The sequence below is a fragment of the Euprymna scolopes genome, chromosome 19 (assembly GCF_053919585.1).
Source record: "Euprymna scolopes isolate OS-2025 chromosome 19, ASM5391958v1, whole genome shotgun sequence".
NCBI classification, from domain to species: domain Eukaryota; kingdom Metazoa; phylum Mollusca; class Cephalopoda; order Sepiida; family Sepiolidae; genus Euprymna; species Euprymna scolopes.
In genome coordinates this window covers 112,684,108-112,698,506 of record NC_136500.1, presented here as the reverse complement: position 1 = coordinate 112,698,506, position 14,399 = coordinate 112,684,108, and the positions used below count along the sequence as shown (strand labels likewise).

The 14,399-nt window shown below is 34.3% G+C and overlaps 1 protein-coding gene across 17 annotated transcripts in view; it reads left to right on the top strand.

Annotated features, from left to right (window-relative positions):
• LOC145239882 (oxygen-dependent coproporphyrinogen-III oxidase-like) overlaps positions 1–14,399 on the top strand; it is a 985,985-nt gene that overhangs the window by 772,126 nt on the left and 199,460 nt on the right. For 16 of the 17 annotated variants that reach the window (XM_080103476.1, XM_080103478.1, XM_080103489.1 and 13 more), the window contains one exon: positions 12,323–12,397. The exons of the other annotated variant lie outside the window; for it this stretch is intronic. In XM_080103476.1, the coding sequence (XP_079959602.1) occupies positions 12,323–12,397 (75 nt within the window). The remainder of the gene's footprint in view (positions 1–12,322; positions 12,398–14,399) is intronic. 17 annotated transcript variants of the gene reach the window in all.

Below are 14,399 nucleotides of genomic sequence, written 5' to 3'. Positions count from 1 at the left end.
TTTTTTTATTTATTTATTTTTTTTTTTTTTGCATGCTGCCTGGCTCAACACGGATCATATATCACACTTTCAAAGCTTAATTACTCTGTAAAAAGACTGAATAAAATTAGAAATGTTTAAATATCAAAATAAAATAAAATTGTATGCAATGAGTGCTTGTCATATTTACAAATTCAAAAAGAAATAAATTCAGTGTATGTGTTCAAGCTTGCCGCCAGGAGCATTATACTCTCAATTATTTATTTATGAGAAAAGAAGCTGTAGTGTCTTCAAAGAATAACTACATATTTTTTATTCGCAACAGAAAATAAATCGATATCGCTTAGGGTGTTGGAGTTTAATTTTGTAGACTGACTGGCCTCATAGTTATTAAATACTTTTCAGACAAAGGAATGGGCACTTCTTGGTCGTATAGTCCCAGATTTTGGAAAAAAGGTGAATTATCACTAGGCGTTGACCAGTGACAGGAGAAAAAAATTTTCCCCTCATATTTTGCTTCTGCTGTGCCCATACTGTTGAGTATAAGAACAATGATTTCGAGAAAGAATTCAGTCAATTCCAACAAGCAAACACCACAACAATGCGACTAAGGCCAGTAGTAACTCGATAGGACCTTGTGAGTAAACAAATGGATCACTTGACAGAATTTAAGGTTCGTAAAAATATTCAACTTGTAAATTTACTTAACTAACATTTATCCACAGATACATTCATAGTATTTCATGTTCATTTACATTTAAAGTTCATTTTTTTTTATTTGCTTTTTTTTCGTTCTTTTCTCCTTCTTTACAATATCAATTATCTTTCCTCATTCAATTTGTCTCTTGGAAGAATGTAGATAACATATTGGAACGTTATGTTGAATGAGTATCATCCTTTAAAAAGAAAAACATAAAAGATATTCCAATAATCTTTATACAACAGATATGTAGTAAAGAGGAGGAGGGAGCAAGAGAGTTGTTGAAAGAAATGCATATGTTTATCAACTCTCCCAGGAATCAACCTGATCCATAGTTTTTCATACCAAGTGAAGGTTACATCAGTCCGACAGTTTCAGTCATTTGAGTTTTTTTGTTTCCTGAGGTAAAGTCTGTGTAGTTTGTGGAAACCCACCCTTTAAAACTTTACCTTCTCTCTTTGAGACGAGGGTCTGTTTATTGGTAACCATCTGAAGCTCCCCTACTGGTGAATGCCGATTACAGCTGCTCAGGTATTTTTGTAGGCCAGAGTGCTATTCCTCTTGGGTGCTGGCTTTTCAATCCTCACTTTCTATTTTTGTCACATTTTCTCATGGTGGGGAGGAGGTAAATATTTACTCTTCCGGGCATCTGACAATTTTTCTTTATTTTTTAGATAAAACTGTGATACGTTTCCCCTCATTCCACTCTGAGCCTGGACCCCAAAAAGCTTTAGGAAGTGATTCATAAAAAAAAAAAAGAGGAAAAGTTGTTGGGAGTAAATGACTCGGGACAATAGTTAGAAATAGTTCACCAAGATGCACAAAGATGGTAACGTGAATATCAGAAATAGTGTGGTTATTTAGCTGGCCGAGAGGACATTATTTTTTGCTTAGACTAAGACAAAAGACCTGGAATATGATTTCCGATTATGAAGTCAATATATTTGTTGGGTACTAGCATAAATCCCCTGAAATAAATAAATAAAAAGAAATACACTACCAAATAATATAAAATAAACTTTTGTTTATTTTTCGTTAAAAGAAAAGAAATTACGTTTTAGTGTGCACCAAGGTGGCAGTTTGTATGAAAGAACGAAGGGAGGAAGAAGGTGAAGACTTGAAAGGGTGAGAGAAGGAGTTCGGTTATGTGTTGTGGCGAAGCAAGAGAGAGTCAAGCAATGTTTTTTGACGTGCAAGAAAAGCTGTTATTTCAGCTACTGAATTTCACTCTGTGAGCACTGCTGTTGGTGTCGGTTATCCATTTCTCTCATGAGAGAAGTTCTCTGTGCCTTTTATGTCTCTTTAGCGGCTCCCAGAGGTCTGCAAAAATAAGTTTTTTAGATCGAGCTCTGATTGGTCAAAAATTCATATTTTTGACCAAAAAAAAAAGAAAAAAAAGAAAAGTGCTTTCAGCTACATCAGCCATTTCTCAAGTGTCTTGCTTTTTTGACCCCAGAGGTTTGGTGTGGGTGAATACTATAATCCCCATGCAAATGAATTTATAAATTTTAATGTGTGTGTGTGTGTCTTAGAAAAATAACATAAGAAACAGCGCATATTAATAAGTTTTGAGTTAGTTTATAACAGTTTTAACTTTGCAACAATTAACAGCACTTTGTGGCTCATAACAGATTAGACAGCATTTTGGGGTCGTTTATCATACTTACTCACAACAACTTATATACGAAGCATCAGAGTCGTGTTTTCTCTTTTGAGTTTGCATTCTTTTTATTTTGGGGTCGTTTATCATACTTACTCACAACAACTTATATACGAAGCATCAGAGTCGTGTTTTCTCTTTTGAGTTTGCATTCTTTTTATTTTGGGGTCGTTTATCATACTTACTCACAACAACTTATATACGAAGCATCAGAGTCGTGTTTTCTCTTTTGAGTTTGCATTCTTTTTATTTTGGGGTCGTTTATCATACTTACTCACAACAACTTATATACGAAGCATCAGAGTCGTGTTTTCTCTTTTGAGTTTGCATTCTTTTTATTTTGGGGTCGTTTATCATACTTACTCACAACAACTTATATACGAAGCATCAGAGTCGTGTTTTCTCTTTTGAGTTTGCATTCTTTTTATTTTGGGGTCGTTTATCATACTTACTCACAACAACTTATATACGAAGCATCAGAGTCGTGTTTTCTCTTTTGAGTTTGCATTCTTTTTATTTTGGGGTCGTTTATCATACTTACTCACAACAACTTATATACGAAGCATCAGAGTCGTGTTTTCTCTTTTGAGTTTGCATTCTTTTTATTTTGGGGTCGTTTATCATACTTACTCACAACAACTTATATACGAAGCATCAGAGTCGTGTTTTCTCTTTTGAGTTTGCATTCTTTTTATTTTGGGGTCGTTTATCATACTTACTCACAACAACTTATATACGAAGCATCAGAGTCGTGTTTTCTCTTTTGAGTTTGCATTCTTTTATTTTTTTATATTATAAACCCTTGCTCGCGTCCTTGTGCAGTCAGATGAAAAAGCGAAAACGACAGTAACCAATGTTGGGATCAGCGATTATCAAGAGGAACGCCATGGTTCTGTAATTGTAAACTTGTGTTTATGTGTGTTCACTGCATAGGTCGCGATCGTCTGCTCATTGCTTTTGTGTGAATTTGATATTTAATTTTGATGCTGGCCGTAGTGTCAATCGTGTTTTTCCTTTCTAATTGAAATTATAACTAAGTTTTAAAATAAGTAACATGGGAAGATAAACTGATGTATTGACCGACAAAGATGCCTCGACAGACAGCTATGAACAGACAACGTTTGGGGGTCATTTATCGTAAATACTCACAACTGATTTATACAGTTGTGTTTTCTCTTTTGAGTTTGCATTTAAAAAAAATTTTTTATATTGTAAACTAGTATTTGCACCTACGGTGATCATCAAGATGACATAGCTAAAATAAAATAGAAGATGAAGGAGAAGAAAATCATGGCACACAAGCATTGGGGTTAGCGATTGTTATATAAAATGAAACATCCAAAAATTGGCCATGAATTGATTATTATTCAAGCTTTCAACAGATATAAGTCATTCTCAAACCGCAGTGGAATAAACCTGTAAAATTTGAAGGTCTAAAAAATTTGTTTTTCTAAACATGTAAAATATGGATCGTAATTAATATATAAGTATTGGAAAAAATATATTTTAAAGGAAAATTGTGTGCTGATAATTTGTATTTTGAAAATTATTCAGACTGATGTTTTCATCTTGGTTATAATTTTCCCAACGTTTTGGCTGATGTAACTTTCAACAGCTTTTAGAATTTGTTAATCTTTGTCAAATTCAGGAATGCATACGAAATTTTGAATACACAGTGCTTATGTTGTGTGATAATAGACTTAGTATAGAACTGAATGCAATATTTTATCCAATAATTATATATTATATGTATGTAGTGTATTATAATAATTCTCCAAGTTCGAAGTATCAATTTTTCTCAGTTGGTCATTTATTACTTTTCAGAAACTATCCATTACAATATTTTGTATTGTGATTTACAAGTCTGCAAAATTATGTTATTGCTGCATATTTAGTCGCATACTCATCAGATGTTTACCTTAAGAAACTCTATTTTGGACAATGTATATGGTTTATATAACTGACACACTTTGCCGTTCCTTCATGTTTTGAAGATTATATTTGAAAAAAAAAAATTTTTTTTTCATCATATGAGAAAGATTTTTTAAATCCATTACGATTGGTATATACAAACTGAGTACATTTCAAATAAATTATTAACCTATATATATATATATATATATATATATATATATATATATATATATATATATATATTATTAACCCCTCTCTATCCCTTCTCTCGCTCTCCCTCTCTCTCTCTCTCTATATATATATATATATATATATATATATATATATATATATATATGGTAAAACTGGTAATTAGTAAAAACCTGAAGAGTGCTCAATACTATTGCAGAGCAAATATGTGTTTTATTTTTTTTTATTACCGTTTTATCTATTTGGTTACATATGTTTCGGATGTTGGACCATGTTTAAGATCCAACAGCCTCGTCAGACCTTACAGAGATGGTTGCTAGTATTTGGAAGAAGTGTTTTAGAAGAAATACGAGAAAAAAAGGGGGTAGGAGATAATAAGGGGGGGGGAGACGGGTATCGACAATATTGAAGTTTTGATGATTAAAATACATTAGATTGTATTGTGTGGGGGGTAGCAGATTCAGGTAGGCGTGGGTGGAGATATATGGATATAGGGAGGGAGGATGGTAAAGAAAAAAGAGAGGGGGGTAAGGAGAGGAGGGGGAGTTTCAATTTATAGGTTTTAAATTTTGACTGCTTTTTACTTGTTCAGTAAGGTATATGAAGTAGATGAGAGAGAGAAAGGGTTTGTGTGGGTGTCGTGTGTTTGACAAGTACACGTTTCCATTTAAAATTTTCGTAGTTGCTATAAGTAGACTTGTTCATTTCAGTTGACAATGAGTTGTTTTTAGGTAGTTAAGGGTTAATACATACGCTAACGCACGCGCAAATACGCATACATACATACACATACATATGTACATTTCTACACATCCATATACAGACACATGTGCACATACACACACATATATATAAACAATGTATATGCAGACATACCTGCATCTATATGCAGACATACACACAACTCTTATACACATATACATACTCACATATATACATAGACACACACACACACACATATATATATATATACACCTACTTATATACATGGAGATATAGATCTCCAGTAAGAAGTAGATATACATACATACACACACATGTACCCATGGAGACGTATATACAATTACATAAATATACATATTTATAAAATTATAAATATACAGACATATATATATATACACACACACACACACACACACATATATATATACAATGCTTCAAGCAAACTGTATTAACCTTTTATATGCAGAGTTCTTGGTTGGTAATAATAAGAGAGAGTGGCGGTGAAAGAAGATAAAAGAAAAGAAATACTGACCCAAACTGTTGCTGATGATCTAATATATATATATATATATATATATATATATATATATATATATGTGGAACATTAAAAACAATATATAAGTAGAAATATCTACATATCTGAAAGCAAGATTAGATTTCAGAATTGAATATGTAGTACAACGGATATTGATTAACATTCGGTTTTAACTGACAATCTTCTAGAGGTTGATGGTTCAATCCTTACTAGAGGCGATAATGACTGAGAATAATTTATAATTAATTAACGTGGATGATAGATTTCATAACAAATAATTTTCATAATATATAGTTACTCACATAATTAGTTAAAATAATGAACATTTTTTTCTATTTATTTTTATCTAATAATTTTTATTTATTAATTTCTATTCATGCATTGCATTTCTATTTTGATTATTATAATTTAATTTTATCATGCCATTTATATATGAGTTTAAATGATGTGAAGTGGTAATTTATTTTGTTTGAGTTGAGGTGTTTTTATATTTTATCAAAGTCTTACTCTCTGCGGTTAGTACCGAGAAAACTCTGATGCCAATCTCTTCTGCAAATTCTCTGTTCCACAAATGGCTATAACCTATGAAAAGACATTGACAGTTCTTGCCGCTTTCTGTCTGCGGGCTGTTTAGTTCACTGTTAGCAGGAAGTGCCTTGGCACACTCTTGGCAGATCTGCGTACAATTCCAGTGGACTTGAGGAGACAGCCACTTCCGTTAGTTGACTGTTCTTTGGATGGCATTATTGGCATAAACCCGATTGGAGGCTACAGATAATTCTGTAGAATTAACAGTCTATGAGTATGAGAGGTGGGTACCAAATGTCTTGCTTTATTACAACAAATGTGAATACATGACATTAGAAACACATTAAAAACTGGGCTAGACTGCCCTGTCATATGTAAAATGCGCTTATAATAGATGTAGTGAAAGGTTTTTTTCTGAGACCTGTTTTAGACTAAATATTAATCGTTCTTTTGTTATTCATTATTGTTAGTCTTTTTCTGTGGCCAAATTCAGAGGTCAATCAATGGACCACTATTATTCCTGATATTCATAAACGACCTCCCTGATAATATTATGTCTGAGATGGATATATTTGCTGATGATACAACACATTATAACATGCATGAGGGAAGAACGGATGCACATAAATCTAAGACAATGGCAGAATCATTAGAAAATGACCTCCAGACAGTAATGGATTGAAGCCGTAAATGGATGGTAACATTTAATGCTTGTAAGACTAAACTGCTCTCCTTTAACAATTACAAGACATCTCTCCAACCACCAATATCCATGACAAATAACACTCTACCTGAGAATTCTTCCTTCAAACTCCTCAGCCCAACATTCATGTGCAATATGAACTGGAACAAATACATTGAGGACATTGCGAAGGCTGCTGCAAAGAAGGTGGATTCCCTCTATCAAGCTACAAGATTACTGACACCTGACAGTATCCTGTACCTCTACAAGGCCACCACTCACCCATGCATGGACTATTGTTACTGCGTCTGGGCTGGTGCATCTACCACTAGCCTCTCCCTCTTGGATAGGGCTGAAAAAAGAGTTTTCAATCTAATATATCCCACTTTGTCAATTAACCCTAACCCCTTTCCCATCGCTGCAATGTTGCATCTCTATGCCCGTTTTATAAATATTTTAATGAAATGTGGTCTGATGAACTCGTTGCACTTGTGCCCCTTGAGAAATCTGCTTAGCAAAAAAATCTCACCCCTTCACTATTGAGGTCCCTAAATGCCAGAAAGCTTTCTACTCTAATAGTTTCTTCCCTCAAACAGCTAAACTTTCGAATAACCTTCCTGCTATCTCCTTCCTTAACTGTACTGATGTGCAGAAGTTTAAATGTAATATAAACCAACATCTTGTAAATCTTTCCTAGGCCTGGCCCCAAATAGTAGTCCCTTATGTCCAAGTAGCGAGGGATGAATGTGAGTAAAATAAATAAATTCGTATGGTAACGGACTCCTAAGCTGATGGTTTTCATAATGAAAATTTTTACACCATTAGACGACAGGTATTATTGTTGTGATTGCATGAGTTAGAAGTTTAAAGCACGTCTGGTATTATTTACCTGCAGTGCAACTAAAGAAGAGACTATTATGCATGTATATGCAGTATGATGTGGAAGTCAAACCTTGCTGATAAATGTTGAAGATGTGCTGCATATATATATCATCGCTAATCAAGGCCCAAAGACCTTTGAGGACAAGTGTCAATGAGTTTGTCAGGTTGACAGTGAGATAACACCATGAGGATTGGTAACAATGGTTAAAATTTTGTAGAATTTTATTATTCAAGATGATGACTCAACAAGAATTTGTTAACATTGGATTTGAAAATGGCTATGCTGTAGCCAACTGGAAAGCAGCCCTATGGTATCCTGTTCTGTAGACGGGTAGGAGAAGGCCAAAGATAATACAGAAGGATGGAATTGGCAGAAAAAGGATAATTAATGACTTTGCCAGGTAAAGCTTTTGTGATATCATCCATTGAAACTGATGAGAATAACTGTGCTAACTGGATAACGTCACTGAAGTATGATGTCATCCATAAAAAAGATGTTGGATAAACATGCACAGTGAATTACATCAATAAATGATGACGTCATCTATCAAACCCTTAGGGAAGAGATTTTTTATGGCATCCTTATCTAGTTGACTCATTATTTTAAGTATCACGAGTTATCTAATAGATGAAGCGTTTACATCATTGGACGTCCAAAACTGTGGATCTTGATTGCTGATCTTACTATCTCGTTCCATGATTCCATTAAAATAATGGCATAATCATAGGAGAATGTTGTGATTTATCAAACCAGAGAAATAAAGAAGAGATAATTTCTGATATTTTATCTGCATCAGTGATGTTCAACAGCTTGATTTGGTTATCAAAAAATTTTTTTAATATTTTCAATTTAAAACATTTGAAGTATAATATAATGTATTATATATATATATATTGGATTTAAAAGAAAATTCAAAGTTGTCCTGAAGAGTTCAAAATGAAGGGGGGATGTATTGAAATAAAATCAACAAATTCACAAATTTATGACTTAGTTGAACCCAGCATATTATCCTTTCCAACAATCTAGTAGAAGCGGGTTTTTCAGCTGTTGCTGACATCTTCACAAAAAAGAGAAACAGATTGGATGTTTATGAAAGAGGAACGCTTAGGTTGAAACTAAATAAAACGTTTGTTATTGACTATCAAAACGTGATTAAAAAGCACCAATACAACTTTTTTTAAACAATTATTTTGCAAAATTTAAAAACTGATTCTATCATAGTTAATAAAAAAAATGATTTTGTAAAATGTATTTTTCAATAATATAATGAAGTGATCCATAGAGCATTCCCCTAGAATTTGTGGTCTGTGGGATAAAAAAAGGTTGAACGTCATTGATCTAGACAACATATGAGTCACGAGTCATTTACTCAATGAACCGCCTAGATATCTGGGAGCCTAGTATTCTTCAAAAATTCTCAAGACATTTTATTTAGTTTTTTTGCATCTTGTCAGTGTGAGTATATATATATATATATATATATATATATATATATATATATATATATATATATATTATAATAAAGTCATGTTCTTGTCCATTTATTTGTTTACAATTTGATTAATGTGTAAAAAATGTACACCGTTTCACAGATTAATTTTCATATTGAAAACGGACTTATATACACTTTTTTTCTAGCATGATTTCTATTTATTCAAAAGAAATCTACGTTCAATGAGTAATTTCATTTGTACATTTCATTAGAGAAAATTTATTTTTATAATTAGATTAGATGTTAAGTGTTTGTTGTAATAGAATCGTTTTAATTATTTTATTTAGAAATATTATTTAACCTTAATTTATTTAACTTTTAATTTAATTTATTCTAGCATGGGTACCCGGCGTTGCCCGGATGTTTGGCGGTGTATGCTGAGCAAAACAAAAAAAAAACGATCACTTTTATTAACTATGACCCCTATTACGATCCCTTAACATTTATTATTTTGGGCTCAAATCAAGTTATTAAGTTAAATCCATGTCCAAGAAACCTATATCTAAAATTTCAAGTGTTTAGACCCAAAATTGTCGGAGGAGTTTGGTAGAGTTCTCAAAAGTCAAATCGTTGAACTTTGACCCCTTAACAACCAAATTTCTGGCCGAAAACCAATCACATCGATTTTCCCAAATCTCAGTAACTTGTAGATCAAATTTCGAGTATGTAGACTAAGAATTGACAGTTATTGCATTGGGAAATATACATGGACACACAGACAGACACACACACACAGACACGTTCACTTTTATAGATATATAGATTATTTTCAATTATTAATACCTGACAATTGTCTTTAAAACCGAAAGTAATCTTATTTTGTTAGAAATTTTTTTTGAGTTATTCAATCTTTTGTAGCAATACCAAAGTGAGGCGAGATATACTTTGTATTTGTTTTTCATAAGCATTAGTATGTCGCTACACAGTCATGAGCATGTTTTGGTCAGTTAGTTACTAGTAACTAGAGACCCCTTCAGGCGATACAGTTTATATGAAAGACAGACTTAACTTTTAGATAAGCTTTATCTGCTCGAGAGCTCTCTAATTACCAGTAACTAGTGACCTTTTCAGCCGATACAGATAGAAAGTATACATATATATAAGTGATGTTCAATGGCTTGGTTTGGTTATCAATATATATATATATATATATATATATATATATATCCAGTGATGAGGAGACAAGTTAATATGAAAATAGAAAATAATGTTAGAAATGTATTGAATTTTTCAGCAGTTTATTTTACGATACAGATGGAGTGGGAGGAAGATTTTTCTTTTTTTTTTTTTTTTTTTCAAAATCAGGTTTTGATCAATATAAATGTATGATGTTCTGCAATATATGATAACATTTCTTTAGAATACATGAATCATAAAACTTCAGTGAAGCATTTAGATAAGCCAAATTATTATTTGTTGTTATAAAACTCTACATGATCTTTGTGGGTTTTACGAAGGCTTTCAACACAGTGGATCGAAACACTCTTTGGGAAGTCTTGCTGAAGCTCGGCTTTCCTGCACACTTCACCAGCCTTGTCAGAGCCCTTCATTCAGGCATGAAAGCCACAGTTAAGCTGAAGGGCGAGCTCTCCAATCCGTTCGACATGCAGAATGGTGTCAAACAGGGCTGCATCCTCGCTCGAACCCTCTTCTCACTCTACCTGTCAGTTGTGCTTCGGCATGCCTTTAGAAATTGTGATAAGGGTGTTTTTATACAATCTAGGCCGGGAGCAGACCTTTTCAATGTCAATGCATACAAATCTGCAAATAGAACAACAAAGATACCCGTATGGGAGCTCATGTTTGCTGATGACACCGCATTTGTAGCGCATAGTCACGAGGATGCCCAGGGCATAATAACTCACTTCGCAGGATCAGCCAAGGCCTTCGGATTGAAGATTAACATCAAGAAAACCGAAATGATGTACCAACAATCCCCTGGATCATCAGCAACAAGCCAGCCAATTAAGATTCAAGACCAGGAGCTTTACAATGTCAGCAAAACATATACCTAGGGACCACGGTCATGAACAACAACAAAATGGACGAGGAGATTTCTACAAGAATGGTTAACGCCTCCATATCCTATGGAAAACTCAAACAGAAGGTCTGGCAAAATAAAGACCTGACTTTCAGAACTAAATGTTTGGTGTACCGCGCCATTGTCCTCTCGTCACTCTTATACGATGCAGAAACTTGGCCAGTGTACAAACTGGTAGCCCGCAAGCTCAACACCTATATGATGAGACACCTCCGGCAGATTTTAAATGTCAAGTGGTATGACTTTGTCAGCAACAGGGAGATCCTATCACAATCCAACCTCCCAAGCATGTATGACCTGCTCATCCGGAAAAACCTGAGATGGGCCGGGCACGTAAACAGAATGGAGAACTCCCGACTACCAAAACAGATACTGTTTTCACAACTGGAGAATGGGGTATGAGACATAGGCAGACCTAAGCTCAGGTTTCGTGACACCGTCAAACGAAATCTAAAGGACAGGTTGATCCCTACTGGAAACTGGCAGACCCTCAGTCGCGACCGTGACAAGTGGAGAATGATGGTTCACAGGGAGTCGTCTTCAGACACGAAGGACAGCACATGATGATAAAACTCTATATGAAAAGATATCTAGGCCTTTATATGTACAGAGTATGCTGTATTGATTTAGCAAGGTTTTCGAATAGAAATTAAATTCATTTGAATGAATAGCAAAGTGCAAGAAAAAGAGAATATTTATGCAATCTGAATGTTTATTCAAAGCCACTATGGATCTGAGTATGGTAAGCATTGTTCCAACTTCCTCTGGCAGTTTGTTCTATGGCAGAGAAACATGGTGGAATACTGTCTCCTGTTGAGACCAAAGTGATGCTTTGTACATTTTCTGTGAGTATTTTGAAAGGTCAATTATCAGAATGATCATTTAGAAATTCATGTGTTTGCTATATGATTGCGACTTCCTGTTTACAAGATGTTTCTTTATATTATATATCCATATGCATTATTATTATTTTTTTTTTCATTTTGTGTCTTTTAGGCAGATTTTTGCCATGCGCTTGAAGAACTTGATGGTGAAAGCAAATTCATTGTTGATAGATGGGAACGGGCTGAGGTAAGCACTGTGACAAATCTATTATGTCTTCTTGATCACTTTTTCCTCATGAATGTCTTCTCTCTATACTATGTCTTTAGCTTTTCTACTTAGCTTATACATTAAGTGGTTGCATGATTAGTTGCTGTAACAATTGCTCTAGGTAGAGAAATGAAAGGCATCGCAGATTTTTGTTGTTATATAGCACCTCCACATCAATGTTGTCCACCTAACCCTAACCACTCACGGAAAGGGCTCAATGATGCTCTTTAAATACTTTTCTCTGGACTTATGCACTCATGAAGAAAGTGGCAACAACCATTTTCACTTAAAATATTATTTAACTTTTAACTGATCCATTTTATAACTTTTCAAATTGGAGACTGGATTACCGACAATAAAAAAAAAACGATGCCTTTTCGTGGAAAGATAGGGTTTTAGGTAGTTTTTATGCGTGACTGCAAAAAAAAAAAAACTCTAATAAAAGATTAATTTTCAACACAGTAGCGCAAAGTAATTAACCAACATCTTTTTTAGAACAAAACAATGAAAGAGTTTATCTCGAAAGGAGGACTGTGTCCGAGGTGAAAGAAAGAATAGGAATAGAAAATTCTAGAATGTTCTTGTATTAGGAGGCAGAAACTTAAAGTGTCCTCAGGTTGTCCAGTGGAGATCTTCAATGAAGCGGTCACAGCCTGGGAGAGAGGAGGGGGGGGCGTCAGTGAACAGAGAGTGAGAAGAGAGAGGTATGTCTTCTTTGGTGGTCTGAGCTATACTCCTAGCTGCTGGATAGTTCCTGACAGGGGTAATTAGTTTCTTAAGGGACATATAGGGTTAATGCGCCCTAGTAGCTAACTGGTCAGTGTATGGCCACATTAGTCAGCAAGGGGGCATTAATCCACAAGAGAAAATAGTTTGTTATGATGACAATTACAAACTTAACTATGGATATCCATTTTTCATGAACTAAGAGTTGCTTCTGTCTATCTTTAGGGTGAAATATTTGGATGCCTAACCTTTTTATCACGCAAGATCTTATATTTCCACCTCTGAGCTGGTGCACAAACTACTAACTGCTCTATCTTTTGAACTGGGTGTAAAAACGAAATGTGCTCTGATAAACTTATTGCACTTGTATTCCCTCAACATAATTACTCCCAACCCATCCAAGAGCAAAATCTTACCCCCATCATTGTAGAGCTCCTAAAATGCCAGAATAGTTTCTATTCTAATGGCTTCTTTCCTCAGACCACTTATCTTTTGAATACTCTTCCTGTTCCCGAAATGTACCAACTTGCAGAAATTTAAAAGCAATGCAAACAAACAACTTGTTGCTCAACTCCCTTCTCAAGTTGTCTACTATAAAGCTGGCCCCTATTACAGTCACTCCTTAAGCCTTAATGGCAATATTTCTGGTTTGATGCAAGCAAAAATAATTTTTTTTAAATTAAATGTATTAATCCATTCATAAAGAAAGAGACGAGTACCATTTTCATTTAAAATATATTCAATTCAATTATAGAAATCCATATTCCCTTATCTAAGAGTTGCTTTTTGCTATAAATGCCCTGATCTAGAAGAATCTTACATTACATGCTGTTTTTTTTTTTCACCCCATAACAAGGTGTATTGTATTACCACTTGGACATAAGCAGCTACTAATTGAGATCATGTATACAGGGGAGTATATGAGCAGTTGAGGTGCAAGATCCTTGTTCATATTATATTTAAACTTCAGTCAGGGAAGCAAGAAACAAGGAGGGAATTTCAAAGTCTCACAGTCCATGAGAAACTATTAGATGGATATATAAAGGGCAACCACTCTAGCTTCTCTGTTTGCCAGAAAGAAGAGTAGCATTTATGGGATAGTTGACTGGCGTTTGATTGGTTAATGAATCAAAGAGGAGGCTGATGGGGCAATAATTGAGCGGGTCACTTCTTTCATGAAAATTCTTGAATATTGGTACCGCAGGGACAATTTTCTAGCTATTAGGGGAAAAAGACTATGTTGAAGAGTTTAGAG